General features: G+C 39.5%; 1 protein-coding gene across 1 annotated transcript in view; it reads left to right on the top strand.

Annotated features, from left to right (window-relative positions):
* The window catches only part of USH2A (usherin), a 375,196-nt gene that overhangs the window by 283,292 nt on the left and 71,678 nt on the right, over window positions 1–20,226 (top strand). The window contains exons 49-54 of the mRNA XM_061348575.1: window positions 3,882–4,050; window positions 10,423–10,644; window positions 15,740–15,963; window positions 18,290–18,500; window positions 18,891–19,088; window positions 19,785–19,939. Coding sequence (XP_061204559.1) covers window positions 3,882–4,050; window positions 10,423–10,644; window positions 15,740–15,963; window positions 18,290–18,500; window positions 18,891–19,088; window positions 19,785–19,939 — 1,179 coding nt within the window. The remainder of the gene's footprint in view (window positions 1–3,881; window positions 4,051–10,422; window positions 10,645–15,739; window positions 15,964–18,289; window positions 18,501–18,890; window positions 19,089–19,784; window positions 19,940–20,226) is intronic.

The following is a 20,226-nucleotide window of genomic DNA, read 5'->3' as shown; positions in this document are numbered from 1 at the left end:
AAAATTTACTATTAATGCTAGCAATATTTTGCAAATTCTTCCAAGTTCCTTCAGGCTTAGCAAACCTTTAAAAAGATCACACTTCATGTACAGTGTGTGTTGTAACACACCTGAAAGACAGGAAATGAAACTCATTTTAGTAGGGTAATATATAGTGATTTGTAACAGAATAACAATAATTTCTGCTTATGCATTTTAAGATCTAAGGGTGTTACAATTACCAAAGAAGAACATCAGTTTGAGAAGAGAAATGGGTCAGTAAGTATACTTGGAAAAAAGGGTGTCTGCGTAGACTCAGAGATAATTTAAATAAAAAAGAATGAGCCTTGCTAATTTAAAATATACCCTCTCACATGAGAGCATGATGGATCAATCATTACTCTGGTGTTTGCTCCACAGGCAGAAATTTTTAATGAACTCCTGTAGCTAATGGGAATTCCTTAGAGTGTTTTGTGAATTGCTATTCCACAAAGTGGCTCTGGCAGCAAGCGTTTGACAAGAAGGATAAACATGGCTGCCTAGCACATCTGTTTAGTTGAGTAAATCAGTCCTAGCTCAACTAGCATGTGTCCACAGGGCCAGGTAATATCCTTTAGTGAAGTCTTCAGCAAGCAGAGGGATTGGTGATGACACACTTTTAATTAAAAGAGAACGGTATAGGTAAGTTTGGCGTATTTTTTTAAATTGTTAAAATATTGTGTAATCCTGCCTGCCAGATTTGATATCTCGTTACTCTGTGCTAGTGTCATGGCTCACTGGGCCTTTCCCAGGTATTGGAATAAGCCTTTCTTTATGCCCAGCCCTTTCCAATCCCTGTGCTCCTGGGCCAGACTCCCTCTATGGGCTTGGATGGGAGGAGAACTACAGGACTGATTTGTGAGTAACTCAGTCTAACAATATTTTTAAGGGCTTCCATGATAGCTAAGGGTGAACATCTTGTATCATCTCCATATATAGTAAAGATCTTCTGGTTAGCAAGCATATGTCAAGCTTTCAACTCTGTAGAAGTGTGAGATCTCCAACCTGCCTAAAATGATGGTGTCATTGTATGTGATCACTACAAGGCTTCTACTTTCATCTGTATAGTAACACCACCCAGTTGGGACTGTCACTTTTAGATCTAAGAGGATGAGATAATCATAACCTTTTGCCACTATAACTTTCAATCCATCTGCTTTTCTTCTTTGTCTATTACATAATTTTAGCATTACTTGAATGCATTTTATTTTATGGATTCGTGATGCAGGATCCTTGGGCTGAATACAAATGCAAATAGAAACTAACCATCTTTAGAGGACAGGTTATTTAACAATTTACAGCTGTCTACAGAGGATGGTGTGGAGCTACATAATAATAGCACCAACTACATCAATTGGTAGTGCCAGGTGAGAGTCTGAATGTGTTTTAGAGCTAACTGGAGCCCTTTTTGTAAGTCTTCTACAGGGTAATGAGAAATACCAAGGAGCTTAAATAATTTTTAACAAGGAAAAGTGGCACCTGCTGCCATTGTAAAAAACCTGGGTGTTCAACTGGGGATTTTTTTGAGGGAATTCAGGAGGAAAAGGAGAGACATCAGTAATAATGCAATCTTACCAGTAATGATCCAAACAGAATGATTTAGAGTTAGTACTAAAATGGCACTCCCAATGTCTGCGTGAAATACACAGAGCAGCTGTTTCTACTGAGGATTCATAAGAGAAGCAGCATTTCTTAAACCTGGAAACACCACATGGAAAGTAAAATGGTTGCTCAAGCATTTCAGCCTGGATAATGCCAAAGATGTTTGAGCTTCTTTAGCTGAAAGAGGGAAAGATGTGAATTTTGGGTGATGTGCATCACTGAAGAGGAAGAAACAGCACAAGCATGACAAATGCAAGCCATGGAAACAAGAGAAATTGGGCTAGACAGATCACAGAGGAAGACACAGTCCCAAAGGGCGCACAAATTGCAACCAAGAATGTGTGAGGAACACGGATTTGGCCTCAGATACAGGCACGTACAGCATTTACTGGATCTGGTGGCATCTCAAGCTCAGGATGCAGCAAAACGGACAGGACAGAGGCCGAGGCCATTTTTTACAAATGCCAAGAATTGTTGCTAAATGTGATCTACTCTGAGGACAGTGGCACAAACTACCATATTTTGATATTTTTAAGAATGCCTTTAAATGACTTGGAAATACAGAGAAACTAGGTAAGCATCTAAGTTGCTTTGGAGCCAAGTGTAAATGAAGAAAAACTCAGCCTGAAGTGCATGTCAGTCTTAAAAAGATATCCAAAAGGTAGGAAGCAGAGAAGAACTGTAAAGCGGAGTTTTATTTGACATCTTAACTAATGATCTGGAAGAAAGAACAGTAAGTTAATTGAATTCATACATTGGATTGTATTACCAGTGACAAGGTGGACAGCAAAATAATATAATAAGGTCTACAGAGACTCAAAATTCCTGAACAGAAAATGACTAAATTCAGCTACGCTGATAGTCTAAAACAGATGCTGAATGAGAATGTGTGCTGGAAAAGCAGAAAGCTGTGTGGCGATTCAAAGCATATAGGGTTATAAAACTTGAAAATGTAATGAGAAAACAAGAGCACCTTCTGTCCTATCTCATGTTAACTTTGGGTTCCATATTTTTTTTAATGTGTCTAAATTCTAACTTCAGAACTTAAGCTGATACTTCCAAAGGTGATCGCTTAAAGGCCATTCAAAAGTGAATAAAACAAAGCATAATCTCTCTGAAGTCAGAAAAAATCTGTTTCTGATTTAAGAAAAGTATGAATATTTTATCTATAGGCATGTATCTGCATTAACAAGTTAGCTGTCCTGAGCGTAGTGATAGACATTTTTAAATGTTTTTTGTCATCTGGTAATTAAAATACCTAGGGAAACAGAAGGTCCTTCAAGAGGAACACTTTCTTTTGTTGCTGCTAAAATAACCTGATTTGGAATGTGGTTCAAGTCAGGGGTGGAAGTGCACTCTGTCACAAGAGGACAAAAGAGCAACTCTGCTCTAACATCTGTGCTGTCCTGACAACTGCCTTCTTTGTCTAGCTGTAGGAGGCATCCTCCTGGCTAGTACAAGTTGCCCTGAGTGTAGATTCTGAGTTTAGAGTTTTTACAATGATTTCCTGGCTTTTCTCTATGATCTGCTGTGTACACAGAGTGCCATTCCATCAACACAGGAGTAAGTGTACAAATAATTATTTGATTATTCAAGCGTATCATTTTCTTGACAGCACCTCAAAAGCCCACAGTTAAAAGGCATTTTCAAAGTTCATTTCTATGTATTTTTTTATTCTTTTTTAAAGAGCCCTTATGAAAATACTGATCTCTTGAGATCACATTGTTTGAAGAACTGTGGTCATAAATAAGTGATCATGTGCTATCAGAAGGAAAACCCAGTTATTTTTATGTGAAAGAAAAACCAAGAACTCCTCATATTGAGGAATACTAATTTTGAGTTTTAAGGGTTTCAGGTGACATGTTTTACAATAAATAAATAAATAAATGAGAATTGGGAATAAAAGAAAAGGGTAGGGTGATGGTAAATTATATCTACACATTGCAATCTACTCCACATTGACAGACTCAAACAGCCTGCAAGGCAAATGAAGATGATTCATATTAATGGACTATTTTATTAAGGTGCAGTATGATTGAAGGCCTATGATTGAAGTATTCTGTCAGATACACACTAGTTTATTGAAGTCTGATAATGCTGCAGGGCACAGGATTTTAGCCAAGTTACATTTTATTTGACTGCAGTCATATTAGTGTCCATACTAGGATGTTGTACACATTTCTGTATATGTTGTTTTGCCAGAGAACATTGTTCTGTTTAACAGGTATTTCCTTACAGCTATTTTTTTTTACTACTTCTAGGTATGCTGTAATGGGATTCTGCACGACAATAAACCTGGCTTCCAATGCTGTGAGGACAAGTACATTCCATTTATTCTTAATTCACCAGGGGTTTGCTGTGGTGGTCAGGTACATGCTGTGCAACCAAAACATCTGTGCTGTGGTGGTTATTACACTAAGGTATCAGTAGGTAAGAGACAACTCCTTTCCAGTGCTTGAAAGAAACAAAACAGCAAAGCTGTTGTGTCTGTTAAACCAAGGGGAATGAAAGCATAGCAATAAAAGTGAGATTTATCAAGATTCCTAAGTGTCTTTGAGACTTGTGTTCAATGGGATAAGCAGAGAAAATTGCACTGACTTTGTCTTCTAAACGTCATATGCTCTATTTATACAAGAAAGACTTAACTGATGAAACCTGGTGATTTGGTAACTTCTCAGAGAACTAATTTATGCCAAACTATACTTAAATACAGTAAGTGATGCATAATGCGGAGGGCAGTTCTGCTTAACAGGAACACCATCAGGCAATTTAGTGGTGCTGTTTAGTTTTCTGCTTGGCTTGACTTGACCCCATGTGATTTTCCCTACCCATTTCTTTCGTGAAACAGTTGTTTGGGATATTATGGATTACATCACTTCTACTTCTTTCTGCATTGTCTACTCTTTGTTTCTAGCAGTGTTGCAGATCAAATTATACATCCCACATATATTATCTTGGATGGAAATTTATCCTTTCCATAAGGCTGATCATACGTTTATGCTCAGAACTGTTTGGGAAGTTTGCCAAAACTCTTTCTGTCCTATTGTCTAGTATTCAGTTTTCCAGTTTGTTGAAGCCTTTTTGACATGGAGAGGGGAGGAAAAGGGGGAGGAGAGCCCTTTCAGGGGCCAGTGTTCAGAGCATATATCTCTTTGTAGGCAATTGTGAGGTCAGGAACTAAAATGCCTCCATTACTCATGCACTGGCACACATTCCCTCAGCTCAGAAATGCTTGAATTTTTGCCAACACATTCAGCACATCCCAAGTTCTGATCCTTGGGAAAGTAATTCATATATCACAATATTAGAATGCCTTCCATGATGTCACCAGAAAAATGCTATGACATGGAAGAACCAGAAAAGAGAATTCTGCTGACCTCATTAATCTCAGTGTACTGAAATGGAGAGATCATACTGTGACCTCTGTCCCCATCCAGTGGTCTGTGTGAACTATCTCAGTGTTGTTTACATCAAGAAAGAAAAGCACAGTGAAACAAAATGTCTTATGTCTGAAAATACTTCTTGTTCAGTCAGCAGCCCACAGGCATGAATAACACGGAATGTTTGAGCATGATTTTAAACTCTTTCTTGCCACATTCTCTTTTTCCATACTCTGAAGGGCAGGAACATGAACAATGTTGGTCACTTTTTTCTTTTTTATTTTTATAAATATGCTAATAACTGCAAGCTAAATGTTAATGTAGGTCACTTTTTGATAAGGATAACAATTAACTGGTAAGACTGCATGGTAGCTTTCAGAGAGAGAACGTTTTCAAGCCTAGCTTGGAATGAATCCCATTTTGAGAGGTTAATGAGAAGGTTACTGATCCTTTCTGTCTTATGTCTAATAGTTCTTTAAAAAAAAAGATTTAACTTCCAATAGATGTGAGCTACATTCTGTGTTTTAAGACTTTCTCTGTGTAGCAACTAAATTAGGTTCTGAAGAATGCAGAAAAATATGCTGAAGTATCTAAATAGATTATATCTATTATGGTCTAAAAAAATGGTCTCTTCTTTTTTTTTGTTTATTATGGACTTTATTTGATCAAGTTATTTATACAGGAAACTCTCTAAGCATACATATTTCCCAGATGTTGTTTGGCCAGCTTGATAGCTATGGATGTACTGAAGCACACTGGGCTGAAGGCATGAAGATTACAAATTAGGAAGGCAGAAATCTCAGTTTCTGAAACAGTAGTGCACAAAAGAGTGCAAACATCGATCCCAGAATTAAAATGGGAGGAGAGCTTCTTAAAGCACAGCAGAACAAATAATGCTACTACCACCCAGGCACTTCTTTGGCAAGGAACATGGGGGGAAAGGAAGGCAGCATCCTCCCTCAGCTGTTACGCTTGTGTCGTGGTTTAACCCCAGACAGACAGCTTTTCACTCACTTCCCCCCCTTCTTGCCCTCCCCCTACTCCTGGAGGGACAGAGAGGAGAATCAAAAAGAATGCAACTCCCACTGGTTGAGATAAGAACAGTTTAGTAACTAAGGTATAACACAAATCACTACTGCTACCACCAATAATAGTAATGATAAAGGAAACAACAAGGGAAGAGAATACAACACCTCATCACCAGGTGACCGATAACTCGCTCCCCCCAGCCCGACCAAGCACTGACCCATACCTCCTCCAACCCTCCAGTCCACCTAGCCCTTCCGGGTAACTCCCAGTTACACCCTGGGCATGACATGCTGTGGTATGGAATACCTCTTTGGTCAGTTTGGGTCAGGTGTCCTGTCTCTGCTTCCTCCCAGCTTCCCCTCCTCCCTGGCAGAGCATGAGGCTCACAAAGTCCTTGGCCAAACCAAAACATCATTTTTATCAGTTCTGTTCCCAGCCCGAAAGTCAAAACACAGCACTGCACCAGCTACCAACAAAGAGAAAAAAGACTGCTACTGCTAAACCCAGGACAGCTTGCACTGCATGTTTATTCCCAACAAAAGCTGCATTGGGTTTAGGGATGGCTCTCTGTCTGTAATCCCCAACCTTTCAGAACAAAAAGAACTTCAGGTATTACTTTTGATGAGAAAAATTAGTTTCAAGCATCAAACACATTTATTAACAATCAGGAATGAAAATACTTTAATCACCTCTGTTACCCATCTTCAACAGCAGAAAAAAAAGCCTTACTCCTTCCAACTGACTTTTGAGCCACAGAAAGCATTGCAACACAGAAAGGTAATAGGAAATTGTAGCTTGAAGAACTCTGGACCAGCTCAAGTGCAGACACTAGTAAATGAAAATTATTGCCATTTACCATAGTTTTTGTTTTTGTTTTATAGCAAAATCTACTCCCTTCATACCTCACAGTTTATCCAGCCTAGCCCACCCCACCGATAGCATTAGCGTTATTGGCATATCCTAAAGCTTTTTCCTGCAAAAACTTGTGCTTTTGCTTAAGTAGCAGCCAAGCCCACTGATTGTGATGCTGGTTTCTAATTTTCAAAGTGAGTTTAATCCTTAAGTTCTTTGGGAGATGAAGTACTGAGTAACACTGAAAAACTCCTTAAGCAGTGTGAATTTGTCCTTCAAAGCAAGTTTGGAGTGACTCCAGCCAATGAGCTGGCTTCATTTGGAGCTCGGCTCAGATACCTCTATTCAAACACCCGTACTATGGGGAACAAGAGGAATTAGATGTGTGCACATATACGGGGATATGATATAATACATATCACAGAAACATGGTGGGATGGCTCCTATGACTGGAGTGTTGGAATGGAAGATTACAAGCTCTTTAGAAAAGACAGGCCTGGCAGACAGGGAGGGGGAGATGCTATTTATGTTAGGGATAGGATGGAGAGTATGGACCTCTGTCTGGGGACAGGTGAGCAGTCAACAGAGAGTTTGTGGGTCAGGGTTAAAGGGAGAACAGTGATGGGAGACATTACTGTGGGGATCTGTTACAGACCGCCTGACCAAGAGGAATCTGTGAATGAAGCGCTCTATAGACAGATAGGAACAGCCTCACGCTTGCAGACCCTTGTTCTCGTGGGGGACTTCAGCCACCCTGCTATCTGTTGGAAGGGCGGTACAGCCTGGCACAAGCAATCCAGGAGGTTCCTCAATTGTGTGGAAGACAACTTCCTTCTGCAAGTAATAGAGGAGCCGACAAGGAGAGGTGCTTGATTTCATGCTCACCAACAGGGAAGAGCTGGTTGGAAATGTGACACTCCAGCTCATCCTTGGTTGTAGCGATCATGAGATGGTCGAGTTCGAGATCCTCAGGACAGTGAGAAGAGCGTGCAGCGAGCTCACTGCCCTGGACTTTGAGCGAGCAGACTTTGGCCTCTTCAGGAACCTGCTTAGTAAGGTACCATGGGATACAGCTCTAGAGGGCAGGGGGGCCCAAGACTGTTGATTAATATTCAAAGATCACCTGCTACAAGCTCAGGAGTGTTGCATCCCAACTAGAAGGAAGTGCAGCAGGAGGGCCAGGAGACCTTCTTGGATGGATAAGGAGCTGCTGAGGAAACTTAGAGGGAAAAAAGAGGCTTATAAAAGGTGGAAACAAGGACAGGTGGTCTGGGAAGAACACCGGGATGTTGTCCAGAAAGCTAGGGATCCGGTTAGGAAAGCTAAGGCCCAGTTAGAATTAAACTTGGCTAGGGATGTTAAGGATAACAGGTATATAGCAAATAAAAAACAGACTAGGGACAACGTGAGCCCTGTCCGGAAGCTATCAGGAGAGCTGGCTACCCTGGATTTGGAGAAGGCTGAGGTTCTGAATGACTTCTTTGCCTCAGTCTTCACTGGCAAATGCTCTGACCACACCACCCAAGTCTTGGAAGGCAGACGCAGGGACTGTGAGAATGAAGACCTTAGGCCCACTGTAGGCGAGGTTCTGGTTCAAGACCATCTTAAGAACCTGAACGTACAAAAGTCCATGAGACCTGATGAAATCTATCCACAGGTCCTGAAGGAGCTGCAGAATGAAGTTGCTAAGCCACTGTCCACCATATTTGAAAAATCATGGCAGTCAGGTGAAGTTCCCGATGACTGGAAAAAGGGAAATATAACCCCCATTTTCAAGAAGAGGAGAATGGTTGACCCAGGGAACTACAGACCAGACTCACTTCTGTGCCTGGCAAAATCTTGGAGCAGATTCTCCTGGAAGGCATGCTAAGGCACATAAAAATCAACAAGGTGTTTGGTGACAGCCAGCATGGCTTCACTAAGGGGAAATCCTGCCTGACCAATTTGGTGGCCTTCTGTGATGGGGCTACAGTGATGTCATCTACCTGAACTTGTGCAAAGCATTTGACACTGTCCCACACGACATCCTTGTGTCTAAAGTGGAGAGACATTCATTTGACAGGTGGCCCACTCAGTGGATAAAGAACTGGATGGATGGCTGAATGCAAAGAGTTGGGGTCAATGGCTCAATGTCCGGCTGGAGACTAGTAACGAGTGGTGTCCCTCAGGGGTCGGTGTTGGGACCGGTCTTGTTTAACATCTTCATTGGCTGACATGGACAGTGGGATTGAGTGCGCCCTCAGCAAGTTTGCTGATGACACCAAGCTGTGTGGTTTGGTTGATACGCTGGAGGGAAGGAATGCCATCCAGAGGGACCTTGACACGCTTGTGAGGTGGGCTGATGCCAACCTCATGAAGTTGAACCATGCCAAGTGCAAGGTCCTACACCTGGGTCAGAGCAATCCCAGGCACAGCTGCAGGTTGGGCAGAGAAGAGATTCAGAGCAGCCCTGCAGAGAAGGACTTGGGGATGTTGGTCGATGAGAAAATGAACATGAGCCAGCTTCGGTGTGTGCTCTCACCCCAGAAAGCCAACCATATCCTGGGCTGCATCAAAAGGAGCATGACCAGCAGGTCAAAGGAGGCGATCCTTCCCCTCTACTTTGCTCTTGTGAGACCTTACTTGGAGTATTGTGTGCAGTTCTGGTGTCCTCAACATAAAAAGGACATGGAACTGTTGGAACAAGTCCAGAGGAGGGCCATGAGGATGAGACAAGCTGAGAAAGTTGGGGCTGTTCAGCCTGGAGAAGAGAAGGCTGTGTGGAGACTTCATAGCAGCTTTCCAGTATCTGAATGGGGGCCTATAAGGATGCTGAGAAGGAACTCTTCATTAGGTACTGGAATGACAGGACAAATGGTAATGGGATCAAACTTAAACAAGGGAAGTTTAGATTAGATATAAGGAGGGAGTTCTTTACTGTAAGGGTGGTGAGGCACGGGAGTGGTTTGCCCAAGGAAGTTGTGAATGCTCCATCACTGGCAGTGTTCAAGACCAGGTTGGACGAGGCCTTGGGTGATATGGCTTAGTGTGAGATGTCCCTGCCCATGGCAGGGGGTTTGGGACTTGATGATCTTAAGGTCCTTTCCAACCCTAACTATTCTATGATCCTATGATTTTGGAGGAGGCAAGGAAATTTTTTGCTGAGAAGCAGGCTGACTGTTCTGCTAATCATAGCAAGAACAAACTCTCTTTATTATGTAACTGCCTCCACTTAAAGGTTTTCAATTATACAATTGTCATATGTACAGAAAGTATTTTTGTTGCTCTCTCAGTTTGTCTTTGCCATACTTACATTTGGATATCATACAAAGTCTTGGCCCTGAATTCATGAATATGTGTTTCTTTAGTTATTATGACAAATTATTATAATACTTTTACAGCATTCTGATGTACTGAGTGATTCCTTGCCTTCAAGTGGAATATTTTGTACAAGAAGATACTAGTGTATGAAACCAAACTTGTTGCTGTCAGAGGAAAGCTTCTCAGGGATTTGAAGAGCAATAAATGCATAAAGTCTTTAATTGTATTCTTAAATTGACAGGAGAAGTATGTTGCCCTAATGAAGAGCAAAACAGAGTTTCAGTTGGAGTTGGTGACTCTTGTTGCCAGGGAATTCCTTACTCCATATCAGGCAATCAAATCTGCTGTGGTGGAACCCTTCATGACAGTTTCAATCAGCAGTGCTGTGGTGGAGAAGTCATAAGCACAGATTTGGTCTGTTGTGGTGATGAAGACAAAGGGACTGCACACAGACCTGTCACAGGTATGTGATAAGTTTTCAAGAAAGTCAGTCTTCATCTTTCTAAATCTCTTCTGTCGTCAACCATTCAGCAGTGACACACTCAGATTTCGGGTGTGTGTGCCAATTTGTTGAAATGGCGTTGGATTTTACTCACCTGTTCTGATAGACTGCAAAGTGGTGAGCTTTCAATAACCCTTCTTCACCTTGATCCAAAGGCTGCAGGGGATGGAGACACCAGAAAAATTCTAAAGGACTACATGATCTTTCATTATGCCAGTCAGAAAATAGGACCAGTCTCCTCTCAGTGAGTAGAGCAGAGGTTTGACTTAGCCTTCTAGTGCAGGAATTTTCCATTCACTCTGGAAATGTGCGGTTAGTCACCTAGAAACTGAAGATTGCTATGCTATCTGCTTGGTGGTCTATGTTCATTTGTGCATCTACATAGGGGTAAACTATTGCAGTTGAAAACTAAAAAAACTTAATCCCTAGCACTAGACACATGCTCATATGGTGTTTCCCATTAATCTCCTGCATACCACTGGAAATTAATCCATCATTCAGAGGTACAATCTGAACCCTACTTCTTCATAAAGCACTCTGTGACTAGCTGGTGACAGAGATTGGAGGTATTATTACAATCCCTATTCAGGTATTTTCATGTATCTTTTCTTTCCACATTTATTAGACAAATTATATATCATCAGCCTTAGGCTTTCTCAGCCTGACAAAAAGGCTTCAGAAATGATTGCAGTCTCAAAGGGGAGCCTTATTTCAAAACACACAAATAACGAAGGTTTAGTACCCAGTTCTGCTTGGGGTACAAAGAAGAGTGACGCAGTGCTTTCGCCATATGCCAGTTTGAACCTCTAGTTATACGACTAAAGATCTTTAGATATAGCTAAGAATCCAGATCTGAAGGCTGAGCTCCTCATTTTCCCAGAAATGAGCTTTATCTTCAGTTTTCTTTTTTTAAATTTACTGGATCCTTCAGCTGCTGTGGTATTAGAAATGTTCTAGTTCTGAATTGACTGCCAGGAAAGGCTGATCAGAAGATACACTGCAACACATTCTGGGGTCTGTCTGCTATCCTTCCCTTCCAGTGGTGGTTCATGGATTGAACAGCACTGCTTGCATGATTTTAGCTCACCCTTTCTGTGATCCCTAATTGTGCCTGATCTCCAGTACCTACACAGGCTCACAACAAGAGGGCTCTGAACAAGGCCCTCTTGCACAGCCACACATTGTGTGGCTGCCACAAGACAGGGCTGGCTCATAAAACATCTCTTTATGTACTTTATTACTTAAACTCTTTTATTTGCCTGCAGGAGCCCTTTAACAAAATCACATTGAATTGACTTTCTCACACCAAATCAAATCTCCCTGGTCCCAGTTCAGTTGTCTTTGTCAATATGTATTTTATAAATGGAGTGAATTAACAGATGCTGTTGGAACAGAACTGCTGGGGTAGCATTTATGTTTTTACTACTCTCTCTGGGCAGATGAGTTGTGTAGGAGTCTAATACAGGTATCTTGGGATGAAAGTTATGTTCTTCATTTCAGTATATATATATTTTTAACATTTTTTTCTTAAATATATGTATTTAGAAAACCTTTCTATTCCTCTTTTTAAAATGTGTTTAGCCTCTAGCACTCTATCATTTACACCATTCTTCATGAGAATGGGTCAGGATGACATTTTTTTGGCTATTATAGAAGAAACGTGCTTTTTCATCACTTACAGGTATTCTGTGAGGATTTTATGCTGTGAGCCAGCATACAGCTGAACACAAATACAAGTCTGAAAGGTGAATTAGTGACATAGTTGAAGTGAAATAGTATTCTTTTGTATTAAGCATAGAATAGATTATGGTTCCTTATTTTATGGTATACATCATGCTCAATATGTTTTTCTTAATTTCTTAGAGTAATTCATCCTTGCTAAATGCATCATGAAAATGCACATGCTAGGCACAAAAATCTACTGCTCCCTATCCCTCTTATTATAATGATTCTAATGGAAAAAATGCTCTCACAGTAAAACATAACTTACTTATCATTAGCAAATACATAAGTAGAATTTTGCAAGAATATGGTAGCTGGAAATCTGATCTCAATGCCCTGATAGGGAAGAGGTATCAGGGTGGCTTTATGCAAAAGCTAAAGTGCTTCTGAAGCTCATTTTGGTAGTTGGCAGTGAATGCCATGTTGAAAAGCTTTTTGGGGGAAGTTTTAATTCCTTGAAAAAAGTCATACAGGAAAAACATGATCACTAAACGTGCAAACCTTGTGCACATCCTTATTTTGTTGCACAGCCAGTTTGAAACCAACATGTGTCTGCCCAATGTTTTTTTAAGGGCTTGGATCATAGAACTTTTTTTTGTGCCATTATATACCTTTTTTCAGAGTCTGTCCTGCAAAAGTAGATGTCTTGTTCATCTTACATTACTCTTTTAATTGCCAGTTTCTTAGGTTTTCTTTTTCACCCCTTGTTGGCCTAATTTAGTGGGGTGACCATAGAGACATCTACTGGCAAAAGCTGGCAGTGATGCCATCGTATATGCACATTCCGAGCCCCACGGCTGCGCTGTGATTGTCAGAGTTGTCCATTTCTGTCTATAAAGGATAATATCAGCTAAAACCACTCTTGGATTTTCTCATAAAGAAAATAAAAAATAAAATAAAGCTGGTAAAATGCCACAATCCTGACATCCCAGACCTATGCTTTGTACTGTTGTGGTTCCTGATCTGTAATAGTTGCAATAACCATGTGTAAGCCAAGGATTTTTGGAGTAGTTTGCAATGTACACTGGCTCTGTATTTTGCTGATCCTCTAGTCTGGCTCCAAAGACTAAACCTTTTAATACTCATTTTCCCCTTTTGAAAGCATTGGTTTTGCAGATTTACTAAACTAGTAAATCATCACTCAGCTCTGTTTGTAAATTTTTTCAGTTGCTGGGGATGAGAATGAAATAATTGTTGACAGAAATCACTTTTAGCAGGAAGTGTCTTTTCCAGCCCATGGATTTTCTTTTTGCTGTAATGCATTATGTGCCTATGAAACATAAACATATGAAACACGACAGACAATTTCTGGCTGATTTATAAACAAACCATTTGTATTTTGGTATTTTGCTGAATTTAGCAAGGGTTTATAGGAATTTCTGGATCCTCTAGCAAATTGAATAAAATGATTTTTAGAAGGCAAATCCATCCATCAGTATTACACGGACCTATTTTGGGGTTGTGTTTTTTTGTTTTTTGAGCATATTTAAAATTATACATTTGAGGTGTCAAGGTTCAGGAGTCAAGTGCTACATGTGATAAATTAAACAGAGGTCAGAGGCTATGCAATGCAGTTTCAGAAGATTGTCTACCTCTGCCTTTGCAGCTCATTCATGCTGAAGTGATGCACTATGGGAATTACTACCAAACTCTGCTCTGCAACATCTGCTCTCCCTAAGTGAGTTAGTGCACGTCAGACATCTTTATGTCAGAATATTGCAGTGATGGATGCAGTCTTCAGAAAATGCTGCATAAAAATCTGGTGTGCTGTTCTGGCCATTAAGTGAAATTACTATTTAAATTAATGGCGCTGTCACAGTTTATCTGTGCAAGGAATGAACGCTGATTAGGGTATTAAGTAATTAGCAATTTATCACACTGGAACAAGGTTGATAATAATTAAAGAAGTAATGGTTTACCAAAGAAACTAGAAAGGGAGTCACTTCTTGTTATGCAAGTGAAATCTTAGCTGAAAAAAATTAAGTCAGTTAAACAAAATGAGGTTTTCTGGGAAAGAATACAGCTTTGTTTCAATAGTAAAACAGTTAATTATCAGCATTTTAGTTTGCCTGTCAAAAGTCTCTTGGGGCGAAGTTGCTTATTAGTATTGAATTGAGTCATTTTCTGCATTAATTCTCTACTTAAAATCAGTAGAATCCTAGGACAATTTGGAAAAAGGGTGTGATGAGGAGGAAGTATTTACCTCTTGGAGAGCTGGTGATCATGGTTTGATTCCTGTGAATAGAACCAGCCCTTAAAAAAGGGAAGGTATGTAAGTAACATCACCATTTTCAGCCATTCCAATGACTGCAATGAAATGCTCTGAATGCTTTAGCAGGATCAGACTCTTAAAGAGTAACTTTCATTATGTATGACTTCCTAAGAGAGATTTGCTGTAATAAATGGCAGTGGAACAAGTGGCCACTTTTGCGTGTGTTTTAAATGTTTACCTACTACAGAAAAACTATGTCAAAGACAAACTACATTATAGATGTAACAGTATATTACAGCCCTGATTCTTCATGTGGTATCTTTCTAGCTGACTTAGAAACAATACTGACTTCGTTGCCAGTTATAGAGGTGTTTGTAGCATTTGGTTCACAATTAAACTGTACCCCATTCTTTAAATGGTGTGGGGTTCAACACCAGTATTTCACAGGTGCAGAGTGATTTATGTGAATACATGTATTTTATATATATATAAATGATCATCTTTTAATTTTATAATAAAATTGTTAAAAATGCAAATTATATTTAGATATTAACTTCTCACAGAACAGTTCTCTGTATTCGCTGTGGATATTTGGCAAGTCAGCCATTCGGTTCTACATACCTGGTATGAACCCCCGCTTTAAAATATAAAGTAAGACATGAAACAGTCTGGAATGCTCAGATGCGCTATTGGAAGACTGCCCAGGTGAGGGGGGGATGAATGAGACCTGACTGGAAAGTACATGGAGAAGCTTTCCCATTTTCCACATTTCTAAGGAAATTTTCACCAACAGTCTGTCTTTGCACTGTTTTGCACAGTACCTTGCTATGGTATTTCATAGCACAGGTTCTTCCAGAAGTTCAGTAATGGTGTAAGTTGATGGTAGGGGATCCCTCTTTATTCCTCTAATTCTTGATTGTTTTCAGTAGGTCTGGAAGTCAGGACGCTTGCTTCAGTCACCTCACGTTCAAATTTAATCTCGCTTTAGCTAAATCTGCGTAATTCCAGCTGCTGATGGTTTTATGCCAAGCTGTATTGCATTCTAAGCTTTCTCCTTTCTTATCTATTTATTTATTTACTTACATTTCATATTCAGATATATTTTTTGTTTATTCATTTCAGGGATGTTCTGCTGTGGGCAGGAATATGTGAATAAATCAGATACCATATGCTGCTCAGGTTCCAGTGGTGAGTCCCTAGCACATGTTAGAAAGAATGAGCAAATGCCAGTAAAATGCTGTGAAACTGAACTTATTCCAAAGAGCGAAGAATGCTGTAATGGAGTTGGATATAATCCTTTGAAATATGTTTGCTCTGACAAGATTTCAGCTGGAATGGTGATGAAGGTAATTGATATAAAATCTCTCGGTAGCTCTGATTTCATGATGGAAAGAGAAATACACTGTTCATAACTATTTTTCTAAAATAGGAATATAAAAAAATCTTGTGTGCATTATTCATTTTCACATTACATCCATATTAATACCGAATGAGCTCGCCGTGATTGATGTTATTGCAATGAATTCTAAAGGAATTAATAATGATTAGCTGCCTCTGTGAAGTGTTGCCCGGCACTTCAGATTAGTACAGAAGCTAAAAGCTGGCATACTAACAAGACTGACATGTATAGCCAGTTTCTGTTCTGTGACCAGTTCCTGATGGTGCTCCTTAAGTGGAAATTAAAATTGAAGTAGCCAGTTCTGAAGTATAAAAATGCTACGACATTTCAATTTTGGTAGGCAGTGTTACTATAAATAAAATAGTATTGTATAAATAAAAGTAAAATAATTTATATTTTCTTGATGGACTTAATCCTAATCCTGTAGAAAACCACTAACAATTTTGGCATAAATTTCAGCAGTAGTGGGATAGGTCCCTATATAACTTTTAGCAGCAATGAGGGTGCTATGTTTTCGATACCTTTTGTGCCTAATGAATTTTATAGTTTATTTTCACTCATTTTTTTCCACATCTGAGTAAACCAAGCACTATAAAGGTTAATTCCACCTCTTCTGAGAGTGGCCAGTGATTATAGGTTCAGTGATTATAGGTTCAGTGATTGGCATGAGGCAATCTGGCCAAACTTTCAAAGCTGTAAAACCTTGCAAATTCGATAGAAATCTTCAAGAGTCAGCATCCTGCTGTTATACCTACACTGTAAAAATATTTTTAACGGTTATTACAATTTTTGTTTAAGAAAAGGAACATTTCAAAGGATGGAAACCCTGGTTATTATTTCATATAGAGACAGGGAGAAAGTGGGTGATAGAGAAAGAAAGCAAGAGAGAGAGAGAAAGAGGGAGAGTTGGATATTGTGAATTGTGCAATATGGAAATCAGGTAGGTACTGTAAAAGTACAAAGAAAGCCAGACCTCATCCTGCCACATACAGATGTTTCTGTATCATTTTCATTCATCTGCTAAGTTAATACAGAAATATTTCTTCCATCTTCTCCTTTTCATGTCAAGGTTTTCATGTCATTTCATTTTCAGACTGAATAATTTTCTCTTAGAGAAGATCCAAGTGTTGTGATGAGCCAGATACAGTTCGCACATGCACTGTATTAGTAGTTCATGGAAGGCAAGAATAGGTTAATGAATTCTGGTACATAACATGCAAGAGCCATGCCTTAGGTCTAACATATAAACAAAGGCAGCACTTTGTATTTCACTTACCTCAGTGGAAAAGAGATTGCAGTGCTAGCTTTCTGATGTTTGTAAATTTACCCACACTAGAAGGATTGATATTCTGAAGCATAATCTGAAGCTACTTTATATGTGAATCCAGTCCATCTATATCGTACATCCTATATTGACATTTATTACAATGTAATTTTTGTGAGAGTGCCAAGTTTGGGAAATTAAATTAGCTGAAGTTCATAATCAGCTAAAAATCTAATTTCTAAAGGTAAATTAACAAAGCATTAAATAGAATCTGTTTGGTTTTCCTTCAAAAGTTTGGGGTCTCATGGACAGAAATATTTGTAGCAAATATTGCAGTACATTTCTTCCTGTAACAACCTATATTTTATGAGAATTATTGCTCTCTAGCTTATGGTTTGGCAAAAATAGTATTTCATGAATTTTAATGAAAACTAGTGAATGTTCAGTGTGTATTTCTGTTTCTGTGAATTGTTCTTTATGGGTTAAATTTTATATCTGAGTCAACATTTGCAGAGGTCCTCTTATTGCAGCAAAACTGCTGTTTAGGAGGAGTGTGGTGGAAGACATGATTTATATAGCCCATGGATAGAGTCCTCTGCCTTGAAAGCTGCCAAGGAATTGCACAGAGTCCTCTTGTGTACTTGGCAAACTGCATGAGGGGCTGGGAATTGGCTACTGATTTGCCACAGGATATTGGCTTTGCAGTAGCAGAATGTTCAAAATTTTGGATAAAATCCTGTTCTCACTTGATTCTAGACTCTTCTGTGTTCAACAAACCCAGCCACTGGGAATTCCACCGGTTAAAATCTGTGATGTTTTCATCCAAGGACCCTACAAAAAAAAATCTGTTTCTAATGAGCAAAGAGGGCAGACAGACCAAAGGCTGAAACAGTTTCCCATACACTAGAAATAATTGTATGTTGTGTAAAGACAGAGAAATACTAATGGAAGCATTTCTAATGAAAGAAAGGTGCAGTATACATGTTAACACTGAATGTGAATTCATTAGGTAAAAGAAGAATGCAAGGGTAATATTCTTTGCCCTTTATCTATGGAGGCAACAGCACATTGTGGCAAGTGTGACTTTGATCCCAGTGAGAATATCTGTGTGTGGATAAAAGGTTCACAGCGTGCTACAGAGAAGGAGATAAAGCAAGGTGTGTGTCCAGTTGAAGAGGAGACTGTCTACACAGGAAGCCCAAAGCAGTATTCATTTACAGGTAATGAAAAGTGGCGTCTCAGATTGGTGATTTGCTAGTCTGTTTAATTCACTCTGAAGAAAAAGATGTCCTGAATGCTATCAGGTATTCTAATTAAATGTGAAGCAATCGTAGTGAAGTAGCATTCTTTAAGAATTAATCTGTGAATCAGGACAGGATCTTCAGGGAAATGACATGAGCAGTAGTTTGGTGAATACCTAAGGTCTAAACCTGCTTCCACAAAAGTTGATAGAAGCATTGCTAGATCAGAAAATGACCCTAACTAAAGGAGGAACTTCCATATCTGTCTTTAAACACAGAGGTAGTCCCATAGCCCCAGCTTAAAGAAAACGAAGATTATTTTGTATTTGGTGAGACTGAGATGATCCATGTGTTACTTTCTTTTTCCAGACCTGAACCTCGAACCTTTTATCACATATGAGTACAGGGTGGCTGCTTGGAATAGCTATGGAAGAGGTTTCAGTGAAATTAGCAGAGCTGTCACTAATCAAGATGTGCCACAGGGTGTAAGTCCACCAAAATGGGCCAAAGTGGATAACCGGGAAGACATGATACTGCTAAACTGGGAGGAACCACTTCAACCAAATGGTATTGATACATGTTAAAACCAGAGTAGGTTCTGTTTGACTGACTAGAGTTCCAAAATCACAAAATATTTCTTAATTAATCACTGTCACTGGCATATACATGTTCTTAAAATTCTGCAAAAAGAATTTCCTTTAGGTTGAGATGATTTTCATTGCAAGTAAGAGTAGAGTCTGCCTTCACAGAAGGCGATTTAGTATGTTTCTAAGGAGTGTCCAGAAGTCTCTTTTGAGAACAGCAAACATGATCATAAAATTACAATCATGTTACAAAATATTTTGGGGCTTGGAGGTAGGGGTGGTGATACACACATTTCTTTCAGGAAAAATTGGTTATGATTTTCAAATAGTGAGAAAACTGGGCAGACCTCTCAATCAAAAAATTGAGATCTTCTGAGATAGTCAGGTTGGATGGAGTCTTGAGTGACATGGTTTAGCACAGGGTGTCCCTGCCCCTGGCAAGGGGAGCTGGAGCTAGATGATTTTAAGGTCCTTTCCAACCCTAACTATTCTATGATTCTATGTTGATGTAGAGATTGAGGAAAGTAGCTGGTAATTGACATTAGCCACTTGAGCAGGATGATTATTACAGTGGTCACCTAGATATTTGGTTTAATATCTTATGTGCGCAGAGTATAGTAGTATACCATCACACAGGATTTTTCAGATGACAAAAGGGAACGTGTTCTTTCTGCAATAGGTCTTATTCTTCACTACATCATTCTCCGAAATGGAATCGAGCACTTCAGAGGAACAGAAATGAGCTTCACGGACACAAGTGGTGTCCAGCCATACCAAGAATACTCATACCAGCTGCGAGCCTGCACTGTTGCTGGCTGCACAGACAGCAGCAAGGTTAGTGAATTGGTCTTTACGGAACTCGTGCCAGAATTTAATCAGCCAGTGTGCTAACACAAAAATGCTTTTGGAAAGGTGTAATTTGAAGACATGCTGATTATTGAGTAAGTGAATAACATCAATAACCTGATTTGGATTCACCTACTAATGGGTGATTATTTGGAACCTAAGGTTGATACAAGCAAGCAGCAGAAGAAAGCAGTGTCTCAGTCTCCTGGCAAAGCTGAAACTGCACTGTAGAAACTGATGTTTGTTGAAAAGAAAGCTGTACATTATAGAATAGA

This window comes from Neopsephotus bourkii, unplaced genomic scaffold, assembly GCF_033783945.1.
Source record: "Neopsephotus bourkii isolate Nb327-2 ecotype Australia unplaced genomic scaffold, CSIRO-AGI_Nbou_v1 NB_360, whole genome shotgun sequence".
NCBI lineage: Eukaryota > Metazoa > Chordata > Aves > Psittaciformes > Psittacidae > Neopsephotus > Neopsephotus bourkii.
This window is presented reverse-complemented; position numbering and strand designations above follow the sequence as displayed.